At 43.2% G+C, this 23,539-nt stretch overlaps 1 protein-coding gene across 2 annotated transcripts in view; it reads right to left on the minus strand.

The window, feature by feature from the left end:
- Window positions 1-23,539, minus strand: part of UBE2V1 (ubiquitin conjugating enzyme E2 V1) — a 31,265-nt gene that overhangs the window by 2,242 nt on the left and 5,484 nt on the right. Inside the window, exons 2-3 of one of the 2 annotated variants that reach the window (XM_035025392.1) lie at window positions 10,305-10,453; window positions 802-927 (exon numbers count right to left, since the gene is read on the minus strand). In XM_035025392.1, the coding sequence (XP_034881283.1) occupies window positions 802-927; window positions 10,305-10,453 (275 nt within the window). The other variant, XM_035025393.1, reaches the window with a different exon arrangement.

Consider the following 23,539-nt stretch of genomic DNA (forward strand, 5'->3'; position numbering starts at 1 on the left):
CGTGACAAGGACCTGCCTCCGAGTCACACTCTCAAGTTTGTGCAGCAATTCCCAAAAGAAATCTCCCAAAGTGTGGGTCGAGTTCTGGGTTCAGGACTTTTGGTGGAACTCAGATGCAACATGAAACACTGAACACACAGCAACGAGGCTCATCTCTTTTTTGCTTTTCTTTCAAGTCTTCTGAATATCTCAAAACAAAGGCTTAGCTCACATGATGCTTAACGTGTAAAACCCTTCAACGCTCGCTGATCTCCCCTTTGAACAAGAGAGCAGGTCTCAAAGGCTCAACGCCTTTGGCAAGAAACCTCTGGAGGAAGAATTTATTAGCATCTCTTCGATTCTGTAGTATTTACTAGTGCCACTACTGCCTTCTTACGTCAAGTGAGACTGGTTTTCCATTTATGGTAATAAAAATAAATTTAAAAAGCAAGGCCATTAAAGGAGGAAAAATAGCATGTATCGTAAGTAAGGCTCGGGAAGTAGGAGTATGACCCTGGACAGGACTTTGCACCCGCAGGCTCCTCATCTCTATCTCATGAGGGTGCATCATGAAGACAGAATGAGCTCCTCTCTCAAGAGAGCCGCACGGTGTTGGCCTGGAGTGAGTGTGGCACGAACGATGATTTAAATATAGCTAAGGAACGGGCCCTCACCCCGAGTCTGCGTATGTTCATACTGCAGTATATTTCAGCATCAAACCACCAAGAAATATATGGACTTAGGGCCACAGCGCCCCTGATGTTTAAGTACAAAGCATTTCTCAACCCAAAGGAACAAGTATGGGCAGGAAAAACAACTTACCACTCCATTAGAACTATTAACTCCATTCATATTAATTTTTGTTACAAATCTTACAAAGGGGGGTGCTTCTGGGTATTTAGGTCCACATTCTATTTTAAGGCTGTATATTCGGTTTTCATAAATTGTCTGGAAAAAAAAGGTACAGAGACGTGAGGCAATTACAAACTATGAATTCAAAAAGGCAGATCTTTTGAAACCCCATTTATTCCTGCCTGCAGAACTGGTGCACGTGCTTCCTCTACACAGAGGCTGTCTACCTGTTACCCGTGAAGTCAGTAGTAACTAGTCCCCACACTAGTGTCTACGAACTCTTACCTCGGAGAATACAAAGAAAATTTACAACAGTATCACTGAAATTTCAAGTTAGTGCTATTTAAGTCCAACCAGATGGACTTGTTTGTACACTAATTTCTCTACTTTGCAGACCCGTCCCGTGCTCTGGGCAATGCTGTGTAAGAGGCATTCTTTACTCTGGGAAGCCACACTAAACGTATACTCACACCAGGGTCACCAGCCAATGCATTCACTACCACCACGTGCAAAGCACAGAACAGGCGGCTCTTTAGAAGAACTTCAAAATGAAACACAAGTTAGGGGGTGTGGGTGCAGATACGAGAGCCGCTTTCCCACTACCTCCTTACTCTGGGGCTGTGTGCCGCACCATCTCTCCCTGCAGGCTTTACATCGACCTGAGAGATTACAGGCATGTAGTGGGTGAGGCGGGCAGCCACGGATACCAGGCCCGCAGAGGAAAAGACTGTCCTTCAAATGCCAACCGCGGCTCCGTAGAAAAAACTGGAAAGTCCAATCCCCCACGGCAATGAACTCTTCCCTGTAACTTCCACCCGATGAGCAGCAAAATGTGCTGCCGGTAGCAGGCTGTTCCATCTGCCTAGAGCGCCCTGCCGCCCCCCCGAACTACTGCACATCCATCATGACCCAGCTCAAACATCACCTGCTCAAACTTCACCCAGTTCAGTCATCACACAGGTTAGTCCACAGCTTTCTGTCCTCCATGAAGTGGCAATGTTATCATTTACATGTCTAAAGACCACCCTGAAAGGTGACGTGTCCCCATTAGGTTGGCCCCCTCGAAGGCAGGGCAACCCACCCTCCAATGGGTCCCCGTCCAGGGCACCAGTGCTCCCGCCTTCCTCAGTGCCACCTGCACAAGAAACGGCTCCTGTGTAAACAGCGACATCTAGCTGTCTTTGGGGGGAATCAATTACAGAAGATGTGATTTCAATCCTTGAAAACATTCCGTCTGAACAGTGGTCTAGCCCTAAGAAAAACACTGGAACATATTTTAAGATTCAGAAGGCATTCATAATACACCCATAGAAACCTTTCACATCCACTTAACAGGTACTCCAAACTGTGACAAACCTAAACTCAGTTCTGGATTTCCACCCACCCTCAACCTGCTCTTCCTCTCTTCTTCCTTTATAAATGGCACCACCACCTAGCAGTTAGTTAAAGCAAAACCTAGCAGCCAGCCACAATTCCCTTTTCTCTTACCCCCTACCTTCTAATCAAAAGGTTTTAGCTTCCACCTCCAAGAGAGATCCCACACCCACCCACTTCCCTCTACCATGCCCCTCGTCTCAATCACCCCACGTCTCTGCTCTTTCTTGCTCCCCCTACAATCTATTCTCCATACAGCAGCCTGGCTGATCTTTCAAAACCAAGAACTTAACCCCTCCAATGGCAGCTAGTGACCCGAGAAGGAAGCCCATGTTCTTGGATCGGACCCGGCGCACCCCCGCCTTCCTCTTGTTTCTTCTTCTTCCTCTCCATCTAGCCCCAACTTCTCTCTACCTTGGGGCCCCAACACCAGTTGCTGTTCTGTGTCCATCCTGCAGCTCTTTGGCTCAAGGGCACCTTCTTCTCAGAAGTCCTCCTGATCCCATCTGAAGTCTTCTGTCAGACCTCCCTTGATAAACTAAGAACAAGGAGGGTGGGGGTCTCAACAGAACTGGTACTCAAATGTTCCTTGACTCGAATATTGCTCTTTGCAAGTTTATAAAATGAATAGCTTGCTGCAACTAAGGTGCTCCCTCAGAAGACAAAAATTCACTGCGTCAACACGACAAGAAGGAAGCAAACAGGGATTTATGGAAAATATGATAAAAGGTCTATATTCAGCACCTAGCACAGTCTCCATCAGCAACTATGCACTCGGCAGTATCTGTTGACTGCATGGATCCCAAGTTCATCTCTGGATGTCTGTCCTACATTCATACTCAATGGTTTTGTCACACAATTCAGATAGAATTTCTTTTTTTTTTTTTTTTAAGATTTTATTTATTTATTTGAGAGAGAGAGACTGAGAGAGAGAGCACATGAGAGGGGGGAGGGTCGGGAGGGTCAGAGGAAGAAGCAGACTCCCTGCCGAGCAGGGAGCCCGATGCGGGACTCGATCCAGGGACTCCAGGATCATGACCTGAGCCGAAGGCAGTCGCTTAACCAACTGAGCCACCCAGGCGCCCCCAGATAGAATTTCTTATATAAAATAGTCCCTGGGGACATGGGCTTGTGGTAAGTATCAAAATCAGTAAGTCTTTTAAAAAATATTCGGTATCACATTTTGGAGGTTCTGATGCACCAGTGTATTCACCTGCCAGTATGCTCTGTGGTTTATCAGTCTCGAAAAAATTTCACTAATCATTCTATTAACAACAGCATCAAAATGGCTAAGAAGGTGAGCAGCTTGGTAACAGGATTCTGATTATTACATATTTTAAATCTTATCACTTTCGACACTATCAAGTCTAATTTAAAAATGTGCATTCTATGACTAACTTCTTAGAAGGCAAAAAATACCAAATTTCTGACCATTGATGTTCAACTGGCAACTTCACTGGAACACAGTAAAAAATGCCTCAAGTCAAGTGAACATAAAGACACCTGAAGGATCATTAAAAAGTACAAAGCAAGACTTCTGTAGAAAACAGGGTTCTGGTTTTCTTCTTTTGTTTTGTTTACTAGTGTTCCAAGACCTGCTTTGTAAAAAGGGTTCACCGAAGAAAGGAATTATGCCTGAAGAAGAACTGCTAGAGCATTCTGTCTATGAGGAACACTTCTCAAGATTCATTATCCTGCCTTCCTACAGGCAGACTTGTACTTATGAAGCTTGAGCTTCATGGGGCAATTTGGCAGCACCTATCAAAATGTGAAACAGGCATGCTTAAACCAGCAAGACTATTTCTAGGAACTTCCTACAGGCAGACATGCACAAAAATGTGAAGCATTAAAAAAAAAGTGAAGCATCATCTGCAATAGCAAAAATAACTATAAACAATCTAAATGTCCACCTGCAAGGGACTGACTGAACAAATATGGCATATTCCTAAAATTGGATACTTTGTAGCCTTTTCAAAGGCTGAGGCCCAGACACATACATGGAAAGACTGCCAAGACATGGGTCTTGGTACAGCCAGCCAGTTGCAGAATATGTACAACCTATAAAAGCAGACAGACACCCCCCTCCAACTGAGGCTACATTAATGTGCACACACGTTGTTTCATCCACTAGACACTACAAGCCTGCAGCCTAAAGATGACAAACTTTTCCTGGGCCTAAAATATATATATGAGAATCCCAGCCGAATCATGATGAAAAACGTCAGATAAATTCCAATACAGACTTTCTACAAAGTACCTAACCAGTATGCCTCAAAATTGTCAAGGGCAACAAAACCAAGAAAAACCTGAAATTGTCACAGCCATGAGAAGCCCAGGATATGACAATAAAAATATAATGTAGTATCTCGGATAGGATTCTGGAATCGAAAATACACACGAGGTAAAAGCTAAGAACACCTGAATAAGATACGGACTTTAGTTAATAGTAATGCATCAATATGGGGCCACTGGTGGTGACAAATGTACTATCCCAATATAAGATGCTAACAACAGGGGAAACTGGGGGAGGGGTACACATGGAACTTTCCATACTACCCTTCCACTTTTTCTATAAGTCTCAAAGTATTGTGAAATAAATGTATCTTTAAAATGTAGGAGATATGAGAACAGGAAAAGGTACTGGTTGCAAAAACGAGAAAATCACAAACTGTCAGTATATAAAAAGGTGACTCAGGTCAACCAGATGACCGCTACTCAAGTGAAATCTTGCGCAGGCGTACTTAACTTATGTGCGCTGTCCAAGGTGGGCATGTGCTGTGTGAGAACAAGGTGTGGGCCCCTCAAAAAGTGAGAAAGTCTATATGGCTCTGGATGAAGACAGGGAGGAAAATGCACAGGAAGAGGTGTGGAAGGAGATGGACCGGATGCTGCTCACAGTTCATCTGGAGAGCAGGGATATGGCAGTTAGGGATAAGCCAGGAAACAAGACAGAACACTAGGCATTTTAACAGAGAATTTAACATAGGGAATTGGTTAAACAGGTGTCACTGGACTGAAAACACAAAAAGGGAACCTGAGCTAACACAGGGATAACCTGCAGAAAACAGGTGGCACCCCTTAAGGCTGGGGGAACCAAGGGAATAAGCCAGTTTTTCAGACCTAGAGGCTCAGGGCCAGAGGTCTCTAGAGTTGAACTCAGATCTCTGAGGAGGGGTGCCACAGGCCGGCTCTGGGAGTGCCCCCAAGAGCTGGAGGCTGGTGCCCACTGCTGATGCTGGGATGAAGGGCCATTACCAGAGTGGCACAGAAAGAACAGGCAAACAAGCAGAAGCAAGTCCCTTCTCCTTGCCTCTCAGGCGCTTTCCTGTGTCCCTGACTGGAGGAACCTAATAGGGCACCAGCTGGCAAAGGAAACCTGTAGTTTGCAGAGTCCCAGCCCCAGTATCCAAAAGCAGAGCTGAGGAAGTTGGGCTTGGAGCTTAAGTGGGCACCTGCACACCCCTCCAGACGGTGACAAGACACAATTTTCCTCTGTACAGAGCCTCTCCCTCTTGCCACCAGTCAGGGTATCCTGCTGAGTGAGCCACCAGACCAGTCTTCAGGCAACATTAACTATTCATTTCTCCAAGTCAATGCTAGTGCCACTTAGAATATTCTAGAACCGAAAGACTAAATTGTCCAGCTAACCACACAATCCTAATATAAAATACACAGGAGAAAGGAAGCACTTATTCCTTTCCATTCGCTTTCTGTTCCTGTCACGTCAGCCCGCGTGCGCCCCTCATCTAGGCCATGAGAGCTGCTCTGGTTTCCAGCGTCTTTCAGTGTCCCCAACATTGTCACTGCCTCCTGGGACCACTCCTCCCGGTGCTCGGTTCTGATGGCTGTGCCCCCCCCCCCCATGTCCTCCCAGCCCCAGGGCTAAGCTGTTGTTTCCTGCAGTGTTATCTCTGTGGTCCCACAGTGTGCCTTTTCTGCTTTTTCAGGCCAACACTAATTTGATCAACTTCCTATATTAAATTCTCTCTGTTGAAATACATAGCATGGTTTCTCTTTTCCTGACTAACACAGAGTTAAGGGGAACAAAGTGAACTTCTTACTTTACATACTCTGTATTGTTCGAGAATTTTTATGAGGATATATTCATGTATCAGACATGCCACATAAAGCTGTTTAAAAAGAGATCAATATGCACTGATATGGAAAGACATCCACCATCTGTTAACCATCTGTTAAGTGAAAAAAATGAAGTTACAAAACATTATGCATAGCAAGGTCTCATTTTTATTAAAAAGGATATGTACTTATGTTTGTGCACCCAAAGCAAAAGCCGGTAGAAACACACTCATTCTGTGGGGAGTATAATGAAATAGGGGAAGGATCCCTTCCTTTTACCTCACACATTCCTGTAATTATGTTTTGTTCTTAAGCATGCATACAGTATTTTTAGATAAGTACGTGTATAAACACACACCCATGCTCTAACCCGCACCTAAAAACATTATCTTGGACAACCCCAGAGACACAGTGTTTCTCAACCACAGCAATTTCTGCCCACCCGCCTCAGGGTGGGGTGGGAATTAGGCAACATCTGGAGACCTTAATGGCTGTCACAACTGGGGGAGGGAGGTGCTACTGGTATCTGGTGAGCAGAGACCAGGGATGCTGCTAATCCCACAAGGCACAGCACAGCCCCACAACAAAGATTGATCCAGCTCAAGATGTCAATAGCACTGAAGCTGAGAAAATGCTCTGTAACCTGGCTATTCTTAGCGCCTCTGGGGTCAGAGTAGAAATAATCCACATCTAATGCTGTGGACAACTGGACATTTGCCAGAATTTTGCAAAGGGCACTTGGATGAGAAACTTACTTTTAGGTTTGGAGAACTTGCTTTCTTAAAAAAAAAAAAAAAAAAAATCAAATAGCTAACACATATAATTAAAGCAACTCAGAGTACAGAAAAGGTATATGGTAAAAAAATAAGTCTCCTTTCCACCCTGGTCCCAGCTAGCTAGATCCCTTTTGAAGAAGGCAACCACTGTCACCAACTTCTTTCATGTTCCCCCCAAAGTACTGTAAACACAAAGAAGCACAAGTATATGTATGACTTCTTCCTCTGCCCCCCCACTCCTCCCCACCCCAGTGGCAGCATATCCTATACTGCTTTGTACCTTTTTTCACTTAAATATCATGGAAATCATTCCATTTCAGCACATATTATATCTGTCTCTTTCTTTTCAACAGCTAAACAGTACATACTATGGTCTACTGGAAGACTCTGAGGTGGTTTCCAGTATTTTGCTACTACTGAAAACACTGCATTTAGTAACTGTACATACAGGCCTTTGGGTAGCACATTTAAAAAAGCTGAGTAAATTCCTAGAATTTCTGGATCACTTTTGATGGAGGATTTTGAGTTATACAGTCACAAAAATACAATAGGCAGATGAGTTACTCAAGTGCTCTATTTAGATACTTTAATAATTACGCTGATATTCCAGAGGCCCAGCATACACCTTGTATGTTAGTCATAAAGCAGACTGGTCACAGGAAGCACCTAGAAGCAGACAGTTTTCTTCTTTGCTTTTAACCTTGGGGAGCCAGGGCAAGCATAACTATAGGGGTAAAAAAAAAACAGTCAGTGACAAGCATTGGTGAGGGTGTGGAGAAGCAGAAACCCTCATGTACTGCTAGTGGAAACATAAACTGGTGTAGCCGCTTGGGAAAACAGTCTGACCGTTATTTAAAATGTTAAACATAAAGTTACCATATGATCCAGATGGTTCAACTCCTAGGTATATACCTAAGAGAAATGAAAACATATGTCCATACAAAAACCTGTACACAAATATTCATAGCAGCATTATTCATAATAGGCAAAAAAATGGAAAAAAATCCAAATATCTACCAGCTAGTTAATGGATAAAGGAAATATGGTCTACCTACACAACAGAATATTATTCAGCCATGAAAAGGAATGAACTACTGGTAAGTGCTAGAACATGTATGAACCTTGAAAACAGTAAAAGTTACCACAAAAGACCACATGTTGTGTGATTCCATTTATATGAAATGTCCAGAACAGACAAATTCATAGAGACAGAGTAAATGAGTGGTGGTCAAAGGTGAGGGAGGGGGGTGGGGGACAGATTGGGAGCGACTGCCAATGGGGAAGGAGGTTTCTCTCTGGGGTAATGAAAATGTTCTGAAATTAGTGACAGTTGCACAATTCTGAATATAACAAAAACCACCGAACGGTACACTTCACAAGTGTATTCTACAGTAAGTGGATTCTACAATATGTGAATTACATCTCAGTAGAGCTACCATATACATGTATGTATAAAGAACGTGTGGAAAGCAACTTGCATACTGTAGCTGCTCATTAAAAGGGAGCCCCCTGTGGAAAGAGTTAAGATGAAACCCAGGGTAATCCAAGGTGTTGTAGGTAGAACAAAATATTTCCAATGGAATCTGGTGGTTCATTTTGTTTGTTCATTTGTTGAAGTGTACAATTCAGTGGTATTTAGTGTATTTGCAATGTTGTACACTGGTTCATTCTTAATTTGTTAGAACCTGAAAATCAGTCTGCTAATGAACAAATCTATTGAACAACTACCCCATGCGGAGTCATTTCCAGGTGCTCTGGTGAGTTAGGAAGAGGGAAGAATGGTTCTCATCCTCAAGAAACCTGAACCATTCTTAGGCAGAGAAGAAATGCAGTGAAGGAAGCCATCACCACACAGTGGACTTCCAGAGATGGCAAGAAATGATCTCCACGAAGAAACAAGCTTTCGAGATCAAGTTTTCCCCAGCATTTAGTAGATCCAGAAATCCTGGTTTTCAGAGATTTTTTTTAAAAAGATAAGGAAATGAATAAAAACAGCAAATTGAGTATTTTTCTTTAACCCAAAAAACAAAACCGTGGGATCAAAGATGACTTAAGAGGTAACGTTAAATGGCAAAGCCAGTCATTCACCAGAGTGTTTACGACGGTCCAAGATGAACAGTAGATTTTCCTAACACTTAATGAGCATGACCTTGTTTCAGCCGGGGCCACATCCCACATGTCTGTCTACTTCCCACAGAGCTGGTGTAGAGCCTGCACACGCAGTGAAAAGAATGCATGGCTACCATCATCTTCGAGCACAAGCACATACAGGAAAGGTCCTGCTACATTCAGGCAGAATCTCCCATTGTCTGAAACAAGTGTCACATCATGGGAATCTATTTCTGTACTCCTACCTCGTATTACTACTTAACACTCTGGCTAATTCTATAATGGGAACAAATGAAATCTCAAAATCCGAACAGAAAGGAGATAATGTAGCACAGGGTTAGGAGCACAGGTTCTAGAGTCAGAACCCCCTTGGGAATTATCAGCTATGTGACTTTGGGCAAGTAACTTTACTTCTCTGAGTCTGTTTCCTCACCTGTAAAATGGGATGTGATGACACAGTAGTAGCCCCTAACAACAGGTTCTTGTGAGAATTCAATGACATTTCTTGGGGGTTCTACTATGTACACTAAAAAGTTAGCTGGCATTATGAAGCCTGGGAACTCTCACAGATCACGAAGCTCTAAAAGAGAGGTCAATTTTCTCATCCCCCTTGTCTTTTGTCTTCTATGCAAAGGCCTCTGGGTCTCACAGTGCTGCATGCAAGAGACCAGTGCCAACCAGACAGGCAATTGCCTTTGCTGAACAGCCCGATTAATTAGGATATGGGTGCGTGGTAGACCCGGGAAACCGTGAATGAAAACCACAACCATGAAGGCTTTCCAAGTTCATTTGGACGCTGTCTTCAGAACATTGGCTGTATCTGGAGACTTATTATTTGATAAGCCCAAGAGTTTGTTCTAAAGTACACGTGAGGGTGCAAGGACCTCACACCTCCCTGTCTACATTGCCATGTAAATTCACACTATGAGTCTAAACAGGTTTTTGCTTACCATGTAGAGGGATTAAACAGCATCAGAGGAGGTTCAAATACATAAACTGAAACTGGTCAAAAAAGAATAGCCACATTTCAGAAAATATACCATTGGTGAGTTTTTTCCGTGATAAGGCTAATATTTCTTAAAAGGAGGCACAGTGAATTTAAGACATTGACATTTATAGCCGTAGCTCGACGCTTACTCTTGGAGGCCCAATTATCATCCCTGTCCATCTTGTAAGTGTCATGTCTTCGTCATCTTCTAGACCCCAGCTAACTGTGCCATCTCCTACTCCTTTCTGGCCTTCTTCCAGTTCTTCCAACAGTCGAAAATTGCGAGGGACTTTTACTCCTAAAATAAATGGAAAGAAATTCAAGATACTAGCAACTCCAGGGGAACCTGTAAGGCTAGATCTGGCTGCTCGTTATTACTAAGTGGAAATAAAGATGCTAACATGCAAAAAATGGCTGAAAGTCGTCGTCCCTCAAACTTGCTTACAGAGCTTCCGGTACCGACTAGCGCGCCCACAAGGAAGGGCCACGTGGTTTTATTTCAGGTGAAGTGACCACTGAATCAAGTCTAGAAAGACTACCTCCCCCAACCCTAGCCCCACAGCTTTGATAAACTTCATCAAGAGTTTACGTGTCAAAATGTTGATCAATTTGGGTCCATAACAGATGAAAACCACCAATATCGGTATCATGAGTAGTAAGTGCCTTGGAAGAGAAGAGGCTACTGCTTTTGTTTCATTCTTATTACACACTTCTGAGGCTAAGGGTGTGTGCATTTGTTGGAATGACACTCAAACTACCTCAGGAGGAAGAGCCAGCCGCCACGGCCACATGAAATAAAAATGGTATCCTTTTGATCAGCTAAGACTCAAAACTGAAGGCGCCAAGGATAAAATTTTCAATTACTTAAGCCATAGTTTCTCTCTTATGAAAAAGCCGAAAGAGGGTGCTCATTCTCTGATTTACTTGTTTCCAAAAAATCCCAAAGCCTGGCAAGTAGCTCATGGAAGAAATCACACAAACACATCTCATAGGTTCAAGCTACTATACCTGAGTTCAGATTGAGGCTTGAGCCATTTCTGGGTGTTTTCCAGAACAGAACCGAAGCATTGGGGCCAGGTGGGGGACGAGGCTGTGGGAGGGCAGGGAGAGCAATTTTCTTCCTGTGCTTGGGCACCAAGCAACTCTCCCAGGGATGCGCTCCCAACCAATCCTACCTGCCTCTCCCCTCCTCCAACTCCCTCCCTGGCATTTGAACAATCACCTCTTGGAAAAAAAACTCAATTTCAGACAAATTATAAGCTCTCTTTTGCCTTGAATGCTGAGCCTCCAACTGGCCAGACTCCCTGAGGCGAGTAGCACTTACCACGTAGCCGTGGAGAAAAACCCACTGGAGGGACTCCAGACTGGGAGGTGTTCCCAGTATATCTCATTGTTTCCCAAGGTGGGACTCCTGCTACTGTATATTCAACTGGAGTAAATACCTGAGCATCTGCTATAGGTCGGGAACTTTTCTAGGCAATGGGGAATAAGCAGTGAACAAAACAAAAATGCCTGCCCTCGTGGAGCTTACATTCTAATGGGAAACATATAATCACAAAACAAAAATACGAATTATATAGGATGACAGCTGGTGGAGTTCTGGAGGAGTAGGGGGGAGTAGCTACAATTTTAAATGGGGTGATCAAGGAAAGCCTTACTGCGACCAGGTGTCATGAGTAAAGACCTGACGTGAAGGAGCATGACCTATGCATAGCTGAGGGGAGAGTCTTCCAACGAAGAAACAGCAAGTGCTAAGACCCTCAGGTAAGACTTTGCCTGGAATGTCAAAGAACAGCAAGATCCCAATTCAGCTAGAAGCGGGTCAGTGAGATGGAAGAGCAGTGGATGGTTAAGGAGTCCAACTATTACTGACCTGAGAAGACAGTGGAGTTGTGAACAGAGGAGTGACGGGATCTGACTTGCTTTTTTAAATAGGATCCCTCTGACTGCTGTGTACAGACTCCAGTGAAGGGAGCTACAGCCTATTGTAATAATCCTGGCAAAAGAAAATATGGCTTGGACCAGTGAAGGTGGTGAAAAATAGTACAATTTCAGATATTTGGGAGGTATACACTGGTAAGATTTGCAGCCAGACTGCCTGAGAGGCATGAAAGAAGAGTAGTCAACTACTCTGGCTTCCAGGCTTTTGTCTGAGCAAGTGGAAGGGTGGAGTTGCTAGTGGTACATTAGAGAATTTTAGGTGGCAATAAGTGAACACTTTATAGTTCTGTATTCATTTTTAAGAATAATTTAAGGCAAGTAATACTATACTAACTTCCCATGTACAATGATGGTAAAAAATTTCCTTTTACCATAAATGTAAGCAAAAGAGTCGGTTGATTGAAGATAAGAGTAAATGACACAGATAGTACTTTAAAGGAAACAGAATAAACTGGAAAGCATACTTGAATGGCTCATTTGTAAAACACTGGCATTTTTAAAAAAGATTTTATTTATCTATTTGAGAGAGAGAGAGAGCACGAGCAGGGGGGAAAGGTAGAAGGAGAAGCAGACTCCCCATTGAGCAGGGAGCCCGACATGGGACTCGATCCCAGGGCCCTGGGGTCATGACCTGAGCGGAAGGCACACGCTTAACTGATTGAGCCCCCCAGGCACCCAAAGACTGGCATTTTTAATCTAAATAGTCAACTGGATTATTCAGCTATACTGGATTGTGTTCTCTAGCAAACACAAAACTAAAGGATGTTTGTGATGTTACAAGCAAAATGCCAGACAATACAATGTCTTTTGTCCAGAGAGAGTTAAATCTGAATCTTAGTAATCCTAACTAATTTGCCTGGGCAGCAGAGCAGGGAGGGGGTTCACCTCGTAGAACTACTGCTGCGACTACTGCTTACTGTGTAAGCCTGCACGAACAAAAATGAATACCAAAGGAACACAGAATCATACGGAGAAGAGACTGATACATATCACAGATGGTGTAATACGCTGAATTGTGTCCTTGCAAATTCGTATGTTGAAGCCCTAACTGCTAGCACCTCAGAACATGATAGTATTTGGAAATAGGGCCTTTAAAGGGGTGATTAAGTTAAAATAAGTCCATCGGGGCACCTGGCTGGCCCAGAAGGTAGGGCATGTGACTCTTGATCTTGGGGTTGTGATTTCAAGCTCCATGTTGGAGGTGGTTTACTTAAACACACACACACACACACACAAATAAAATCTTTTAAAAAATACAAATAAAAGGGGCTCCTGAATGACTCAGTCAGTTGAGTGTTTGACTCTTTTGGCTGGGGTCATGATCTTGGAGTCATGAGATCGAGCTCTATGTGGGGCTCCTCGCTGGGCGGGGAGCTTGCTTGGGGATTCTCCCTCTACCCTCCCCCTCCCCCCCGTGCCCATGCTTTCTAAAACAAAACAAAACAAAACAATACACACACACACACACACACACATATATATAAATGAAAAATAAAATGAGTCCATTAGGATGAGCCCTAATCCAATTTGACTGGTGTCCTTGTAAGAGGAAATTCAGACACACAAAGAAACAACAGGGATGCACGAGTGCATGGAGAAAGACTGTGTAAGGACACAGGGGGAGGGCAGCCCTCTGCAAGCCAAGGAGAGAGGCTTCAGAAGAAATAAACCTGTTGACACCTTGAGCTTGGACTTCTAGCCTCCAGAGCTGTAAGCAAATAAATTCCTGTTGTGTAAGCCACCCAGCGTGTGGTACTGTTACAGCAGCCCTAGGAAACTAACACAGATGTTAGGTGACATTTTAAAAGAAGCTTAACAAAGTTGAAAAGGTTAGAGACCAAGACAGTAACAGCGGTTATCTCTAGGTGCAAGGATTATGGGTGATTCCAACCCCTTTCCTGCATTTTCTTTTTTTAATCATTTTATTTTTTTTCATCATGGTAAGTGTACTCTTTAATTCCCATCCCCTACCTTTTCTGAATTTTCTGATTTCTTTTACCATGATTTCATTATCTGCAAAACAGAACACTTAGGAACTATGCCAACTATACTCAAGACAAGGTCCTATGTCTGGGCTTTCACATTTGCTGTTCCCTTTGCCTGGGACACTCTTCCCCCAGATAACCATCAAGCTCCCTTACCTTCTCAGGGCCTCACTCATATGAGTAGGAATCTCACTTAATGGTTTTCCCTAAGTGACTAATTTTAAGTGATCCATGTTTTTTAATATTATTAAAACTTGTTTAAGACAAATGCACAATGGCAAAGCACAACGGCTGCCATAGCTAAGCCCTTCCTTATTGAATGGAAGCTCTGTGTGTGACCTCTATTTCAAGTTGCTCTTTTTGGAAAGATGAAAAATGTGCCTTCTTGTGTCAGGTATTTAAATCAGGCTGGATTAACTATTTCTGATATGACTATTTCTCTCGTAAACTTTAGCAAAACTTTGTGGCTGGAAATATTACCTCTTCATTAACAACCAGATCTGATTAGGGAATCCTAATCCAAAGATCACAAGCTCATTGTATTAGTTTCAAACAGTGAATTCAAGTTTTATATATATATATATATATATATATATATATTTTTTTTTTTAAGATTTTTTATTTATTTGACAGAGAGAGAGTGAGAGCAGGAACGCAAGCAGGGGGGGTGGGAGAGGGAGAAGCAGGTTTCCCACTGAGCAGGGAGCCCAACACGGGGCTCGATCCCAGGACCCTGGGATCATGACCTGAGCCGAAGGCAGATGCTTAACAACTGAGCCACCAAGGTGCCCCTCAAGTTATATTTTTCTGATGTTTGATTTCTACTTGTGAAATAGGGAAAAATATCCTATTATTTAATCCTATACTTCCAACAGACATTTCTATTGGATTAGACATTCAGTTAAAGCCCATGTACACAACTGAACCAAAGAAATAAAGAATCAGTTCAACTTATTTTAGGTTAGCATTTGGAACAGTCAAAGAGCACCACACAGGACAAAGCCGCGTACAGTTCTTGCAGTACTGACATTATAGGATCATTCAATTTGATTCAAGCTATAAAACAGGATTCAGAAACAGTTTAAGGGGCGCCTGGGTGGCTCAGCTGGTTAGGCATCCAACACTTGATCTCAGCTCAGGTCTTGATCTCAGGGTCGTGAGTTCAAGCCCTGTGTTGGGCCCCACGCTGGGCGTGGAGCCTACTTAAAAAAAAAAAAAAGTTTAAAAAATCAAAAACTGGGCGCCTGGGTGGCTCAGTCGTTAAGCGTCTGCCTTCGGCTCAGGTCATGATCCCAGGGTCCTGGGATTGAGTCCCACATCGGGTTCCCTCCTCGGCGGGAAGCTTGCTCTCCCTCTCCCACTCCTGTTGCTTGTGTTCCTGCTCTCGCTATCTCTGTCTCTGTCAAATAAGTAAATAAAATCTTTAAAAAAAAAAAAATCAAAAAAATCAAAAATCAAAAATCAAAAACTTAGGATTGGCTAATATCTATTAGGTAGTCAAAAAATATTCCAAGCGGGAGTTGGAACATATATATAAATATCAGAATAACTATACCATATACTGATTAATTACAATAAGCATTCATTCCATTTGAACAGCAGTTCTCAAGTTTTTTGGTCTTAAGACCCCTTTATACTCTCTTAAAAATTATTGAAGACTTCAAAGAGTCTTTGTCTATGTGGGTTACTGCTATTGATATCTGCCAAATCAGAAATCAAAACTGAGAAATTTAAAAAATATTTAATTCATTTAAAACTAACTACAACAAATCATCACGTGTTGAGATAAATAACGTATCTTATGAGGTAACTAGTTTCCAAAGAACAAAAGAAAATTAGTGAGAAGAGTAGGATGGCTTTACAAATTTTCTTTAATGTCTGGCTTAAAATAGGGAGTGTTAAGAACTGAGGTGAGCTGGAGAATACATGTCCTTTTCAAAGGGGACAGTCACTCCTTTGGTCTAACCAAGTATCTGTGGGTCAAGTTCTGCTTATGGACCACCACTGTACATGTGGGGACACCTAACTGTTCTCAAGAATCTCTTTGATCCCTAACATCCTAGATTCAGCTCAGAAAGTATTTAAAACCCTTTGTTCTGTCGAAAGGGTAAGTAAAGATTGATAAACACTGTGCTAATCTGGCATTGGGTGGTTAAATACTCTGTTAACCTTTATTTAGCTAAACATTGGAGAGTTTAAGCCCACAAACTCAATAGCTTTAAAACGGAACTGTCACTTTGAATTCATTTTTACTAAGACATAGACTTTTATTTTTACTCAAAAACTGACTAAAAGTAGAGTTTGGAGAATAATAACAGCTAGCAGAAGTCAGGGAATTATAAAATTACGGAGTGATTCACTTAGTTTTTTTCTGATATTTACACAGGAGCGGCTAATTAGCACCTAGTTAACTGGTTTACTGAACTCTAATTGGTAAGGCACCATTCTGGGGTACACCATGTTTAATGTGTATAAAACTCAGCTCACTCCACACTTCCAAGCAAAAAATCCACACATTTCGTAAGGCACCATTCTGGGGTACACCATGTTTAATGTGTGTAAAACTCTCACTCCACACTTCCAAGCAAAAAGTCCACACATTTCAGGACTGCAATTTAAAAAGTTTGCTGGGGGGGTGGCTGGGTAGCGAGTCGGTTAAGCGTCTGCCTTTGGCTCAGGTTGTAATCCCAGGATCCTGGGATTGAGTCCCTGCTTCCGGCGCCCTGCTCAGCGGGGAGCCTGCTTCTCCCTCTCCTTCTGCTTGTTCTCTCTCTCAAATAAATAAGTAAAATCTTTAAAAGAAAAAAAAAAGTTTGCTAGGCTTTTTACCTGCTTGTCAAAATTTCCCTATACATAAATTTGTCAGTAACATATACGTACACAACTTTTTTCTGTGCAATAATACCCAACACTTATCCAATACCATGCTAGACCTTTGAGGGGCTATGAAAGAAATAAAAACAGGAGTCTCCCAACTGGAGTATAAAGTCTCACTATGAAAACAAGATACAGGGGCGCCTGGGTGGCTCAGTTGTTAAGCATCTGCCTTCGGCTCAGGTCATGATCCCAGGGTCCTGGGCTCGAGCCCCACATTGGGCTCCCTGCCCCGCGGGAAACCTGCTTCTCCCTCTCCCACTCCCCCTGCTTGTGTTCCCTCTCTCGCTGTATCTCTCTCTGTCAAATAAATAAACAAAATCTTAAAAAAAAAAAAAAAAAGAACAAGATACACACATACAACGCTCAGTAGAACAGAACAGTATCAAAACTGGATGAGAGAAATATAACCTATCACAGGACAATGTTTCTTAACCTTTGTGAGGGTCCTAGACCCCTATGAATCTGATGAAAGCTAAAGAGGTGGGGCCACGCTACCAAGAGGGACAGGACTTTATCCCCAGGGTCACTAGGCAGGAGCCGCAGAAGGCTCCAAGTAGGACGAGAGATAAGGTGAGTCTCCTGAGTAATGTTCAGGGTGGGCTGGGAAGGATGAGAGGCCAGGTTAGGGGTATGCAACCATCAGCGTCTCAGGATGCAAAGCCAGAAGCATTTGCTTAGAGCAAATATTGTGGCAGAACATCTTATCAAGGGGCCAAGAGATGGGAAACTGAAGGAATGTTAAGAGGGGCGCCTGGGTGGCTCAGTTAGTAAAGCGTCTGCCTTCAGCTCAGGTCATGATCCCAGGGTCCTGGGATCGAGTCCCACATCGGGCTCCCTGCTCGGCAGGAAGCCTGTTTCTCCCTCTCCCACTCCCCCTGCTTGTGTTCCTGCTCTCGCTATCTCTCTGTCAAATAAATAAATAAAATCTTAAAAAACAACAACAACAAAAAAACCCCAAAAAACAACTGGCTTGTCACAGCAGGCTTTACATAAGTATTTGTTGAAAAATCCATAACTAGAGGTAGGGGGAGAGGATAAAACGGTATGCAAACCCCATTTTATAAAAAATAAGCACACAGGCGCCTGGGTGGCTCAATCAGTTAAGCGCCTGACTCTTGATTTCAGCTCAGGTCATGTCAGGGTCTTGAGATCCAGCCCTGTGTCCGGCTCTGCGTTGTGCACATGGAGATTGCTTAAGATTCTCTCTCTCTCCTGTGTGCGCACTCTGTAACCGCCCCCCCCCCCCAGAAAAGCACAAGGTCACCCATGCTTCCTTGCATGGTATAATGATCTTTAGATGTCACAAACATACAATCATGAGGATACCTGGTCTACCATTCTAGTATTTATTTTTTTAAGATTCTATTTTTATTTATTTATTTATTTTAAACTTTATTTATTTGACAGAGAGAGACACAGCGAGAGAGGGAACACAAGCAGGGGGAGTGGGAGAGGGAGAAGCAGGCTTCCCGCGGAGCAGGGAGCCCGATGTGGGGCTTGATCCCAGGACCCCGGGACCATGCCCTGAGCCAAAGGCAGACGCTTAACGACTGAGCCACCCAGGCGCCCCAAGATTCTATTTTTAAATAATCTCTACACCCAACGTAGGGCTTGAACTTGCAACTGCAAGATCAAGAGTTGCATGCTGTACTGACTGAGCCAGCCAGGCGCCCCATACCATTCCATTTTTTAATGCTCATCAGAGCAATGGCTAAGTTATCTCCCACAAAAAAGAATCAGAGTGCGCTCTAGAGAAAATTCTATAATCTCTCCACAGAGGATTAAGAGCAAGATCTGGGACCAAGTCCTGGCTCCACAGTCTCCTAGCAATCTAGCTGTGTGGCTGTACCAGCTACCTTGAGCCTCGAAAGAGGGATACCATCACTCCCTGACGCTATGGGGGGCAAGGAAGAATCGATGAGATAAAACCTATAAAGCACTGCGTGTAATACCTGGCAGAGTAATTTTTCTATCAAATCACTTTCATTAACACATTGTATCACCCATCATAAAATAAAAACCCAAACCCCTCACCTGATCCCATACCCCTTCCAGCTACCGTCTCATTTCTTTGTTCCTTCTTAGCAAAAAAACCTCAAAGGGGTTGTCTAGACGCCTTGGCTGTCATTCTCCACCTTACCTGCACCTATCCTAATCAGCCTTTCTGTCTAGTCACGCATCAAAACAGCTCTGGCCAGGGGCACCAGGGGCACTCTCTAGGCCAAATCCTGGGGCAGATTTCAGCCCCCACTCCAGAACTCCAGTGGCAACTCCAGGGGCTTCCCTGAGCCTCAGGTTCTCTTCTTACCTCACTGGGTCCTTGGCCTCCCCTCCCTGACCTCCAAATATTGACTGCCTGGCCTCAGGGCACAGTCCGCACACCTTCCCTTTTCTGTCTATTCTACTCCCCCATCCCCAAGCGATTTTACCCAGACCTAGGAGGCTGGTAGTGACTTTACAATTTACATTTCCAATTAACTGCCTCCCTGACATCTCAGTTTAGAGGCCTATGAGGCCTCTCCAACTTAAAACACTTCCAAACAGAACTCCCTTGTATTCCTCAAAAAAAAAAAAAAAAAAAAAAAACCTACCAAAACCACCCACTCCCCAGTCTCAGTATATGGCACAAACATTTACCAGATTCCTCTGGCCAAATATCTTGGAGTCAAGATGAGAAATCTTTCCCTTACACCCCATACTCAGTCCATTTCCAAATATATTCCAAATATGGTCATTTTTGCTATGTCCACTGTGATCCCTGTCGTCCGTGCTCCCTCAGCATCCCCACGGGTTGCTCAGCCTACTGTCCTACACCTACAGTCTAGTCTCCACGGTGAGCTTTTTAAAGTAAGTTCGCTCCTGTCACTCTCCCAGCCCTCTCCGGGCCCAGCACACACCTGACTCCTTAGGGTGCCTCCTGAGCACCACCTGTGTCTCCAGCATTCCCTGCCACCCACTCCTTTGCTCCCTGTCCTCCTTCAGCCATACCCACCTTCTTTCAGTTCCTGAAGGAACTGGCAACTTCACTTTCTGCCTCACCCTGGGATTCTCTGAATGGCTGGTAGGCTGGCTCTCTTATTCCTCACTAAGGTTGAACTTCCCATTCCCTTATCTTGCTTTGTTTTTCTTCACAGCATTGGTTACCACTTGACATTTTAAATATATTCATTTCTAATTCATTAGCTGTTTACTGTCTCTCCCATCTGAACATAAATAAGCTCTGTGAGAGTAAAACTTCATCTCTTGTTCACTGCTAAATCTTCAACCCCTCAAGGGTTGCTTTGCCAGAGTATGTGCTCAAATGCTTGTTGACTGAATGGGTGGCTGGGTGTTAGCGAGGGATCCTATTTCAGAACGAATAATGCTCCATGTCACAAAATTCTAACTCTGGTTTATTTCTGAAAATATAGCATGGAAACATTCATAGCACTATTAAAAGAAAGCCTTAATATTAGAAAGATTATCAAAGTATGGATTTTAAGTAGCTGAAGGAAAGTTATACACTGAATTCGGAATGATCTTGAGAAGAAGTAGAAGTCTTAATTTGGAAGCCACGCAGTCTACAGAGGTCTTCTCAGAGTGCTCCTCCCCCACATCCCTTTACCCTCACCCAATGTCTGTGCTGGACCTTTTCTTTTTCTTTGCATTTTATTTTCTTTCCTTTTTATCGTCTGACTCACTCTTGAAGCTTCTCGAGCTAGAGTTGTGACTCATTCAATCCTGCCTCCCCAGAATGTGGTGTGTTACCTGGCATACAGTGGTGCTCAATAAATGTTTCCTGACAGGAGACACAGCACTAGCTCTTCCTTTCCTACTATAAACTCTTAACATGGTCTACTGTGGCCAAAACACTGAACGCTGATACCATGTAACTGAGAAACCTAATGTCTTTTATTTTGAGATCATTAAAAATTGATAACCAGTCTTATTTTTTTAATCAAGTATGATAGGGACTTTTAGAGAAACCTACATTTTTTTTTAAATGACGGAAAACTGGTTTTTTACTCAAATCACACAAGCCAAAGGATTCTTCACTACAAGATGACCTTTGTTTTACAAAATATATATGAAAGCATGTTACTGATATTCTACGCTGTTTAGGAACTGTATACAAAGTTAATACATCGGGCGCCTGGGTGGCTCAGTTGGTTAAGCGACTGCCTTTGGCTCAGGTCATGATCCTGGAGTCCCGGGATCGAGTCCCGCATCGGGCTCCCTGCTCAGCGGGGAGTCTGCTTCTCCCTCTGACCCTCCCCCCTCTCGTGCTCTCTCTTTCTCATTCTCTCTCTCAAATAAAAAAAAAAAACCCAAAAAAACAAAGTTAATACATCAATATTTCCTACAAAGCAAGCGCATTTAACTCCAAATGGCCTGACTACATCCTAGTGCTAGAACTTCAGGGTCTATACAGGGACACAAATCCAAATATTGGTGGAGTTCAGGTGCCTGGCTGGCTCAGTAGGTGGAGTGTGTGAGACTCTTGATCTCGGGGTTGTAAATTTGAGCCCCACATTGGGTGTAGAGATTAAAAATAAAATCTTTAAAAAATATACATTAGTGGAGTTCAGAGATCCTATAGACCTTGTATCAGTCACAAGTTAGGACATCATCCCACCTGAACGGAAAGCATAAGCTTAAAATCATGATACATTAATATTAACAAAAGATTTCAGTGAATATATTTAAAAATTAAATCCACACATGCCAAAGAACAGAAACATAACAAGTCAGAAAAACTTACGAATACTCCAATGTAATCCCTATGGCACTTTAATCCACTGAATCAACCTCAATTTTAAGATTCCTAATATTTGTGTGTGAATCTGACACCAAAAGGCAGCTGGAGAAGCAGCTTCAAGGGACAATACAGAGGATGTAAAAATGAACTCCTGCTAATCTTAATAAACTATTAAAAAGTTAACTATGAAAATGTTAAGATAACTTCACCAAGGTGCTAAAATATCACAGTAGTCCAAGATTTTTTAAAAGAAAATATTTGTCCTGTTACTTCAGAATTCTTTCCAGAAAGATTTTTCCTGGATCGGTGTCAGTATCAAAAGTCAGCCAGTTTTTCTTCTGGCTAAATATAAACTGAAAAGTCAGCAGCTGCAGGATATTACCGAAAAAATATGACAACCAGGTTGAAAAGGCATGAGTATCGGACAGGGTTTTATACCATGTCATAGTAAAACATTTAATGCAGTAATCCGAAACACAGCAACATATTAAAGTATTTGTGGTACAAAATGGATGGGACGCCCTTTAAAACACCTTTTGGGAAAGTCATGGCTACAAAGCAGCAGCTACTAGAGCGCACCAATCCTGGAAAACCCTGGCCTGGCTGAGCCTCAGAGGTTTTCTCCTGAGAAGAAAGTTGCCAGTTAAAACTGGTTTGGTTGCCCACTTAAGGAAGACAGTGAACTCAATAAACTAGGAGTCTGGTGCTACTCCCGTTTTTGGAAAATAAGGAGACCTGGATGGTGATGCACCAGCTTCAATGTTCCTGAAAAGCAGATATAAAGTCAGGGGCAGGTAACTTTTATTTCTGAGCAACTGGCAAGTGCAGTCTGGCTGTGCCTGCCCAGAGGAGCAGAACTGTTCTCTCCTCTACAGCAATCATCCTCCAAGGATGGTCCACAGATCTACAGCATACACATGGGAACTTACTAGAAATGTAAATTCACAGGCCCCATCCCAGAACACCAGAACACACTACAGAACTACTTACTCTGGAACTCTAAGGGTGGAGGCCAGCAATTGAACAAGCAATCCTGGAATCTGGACACTAGTTTAAGAGCTGCTGATCTAGGGGAAGAAACAGTGGCAATCTGTCTTTACAGTCCAGATGATGGGACAACAAGAGCTGATGACAAAATGTGAGACATTGGGTTTCTCTGACACTAGGGTGACCAAGGACAAGGATCAGATTTCCTCTGATGGGTGGAGACAAAGAGTAAGATGTGGGTATCAGGACAGTTAGGGAAGGAGAGGACAGAGTTAAGTCTAGCTAAAGTCCCTCTAGAAATACCAACCAATCAGGATAAGAGCTTTCCTTTTTGAAAAGCTGAAGAGTCACTTTTGCTTCTGCCTTATCAGACACATTGTTTCTCCAAATATGTCAAATTTATATATCTGGCTACATCAAGGTGAGACAGTCAACAAATATTTACCGAGCACCAACTATGTTAGGGACTGAGCAGGGTGCTACGACATAACAGTGGAGAACACGAAAGAATCCTGCCTTCGTGGAAAAGCACAGAAAATATGCAAGAAAGCAAATAAGAAAACTTCAGAGAAGGTGAGCGCTTTAGAAGAGAACAGAAAAGAGACGTAATAATGACTGAGAAGACTATACTGAATGGGGTGGTCAGGGATGTCCTCTCTGCAGAGCAGAGACCTGAAAAACGGGAGGCAGATCATTCCCGAAGGGGTTAGAGCAGGAGCAGAGGTGTGCGTGATACCACGTGAGGTTAGGGGGCGGGCAGGACCAAGACCACGGAGGGCCTTCTGGGCCCCAGAAAAGAGAATGATTTGATTCAAAGTGCAAGGAGATTTCATTCTAAGGGCTTTCTGCAGTGGAG

The sequence above is a fragment of the Mirounga leonina genome, unplaced genomic scaffold (assembly GCF_011800145.1).
Source record: "Mirounga leonina isolate KUSES-001 unplaced genomic scaffold, KU_Mleo_1.0 Mir_195, whole genome shotgun sequence".
Taxonomy (NCBI): Eukaryota; Metazoa; Chordata; class Mammalia; order Carnivora; family Phocidae; genus Mirounga; species Mirounga leonina.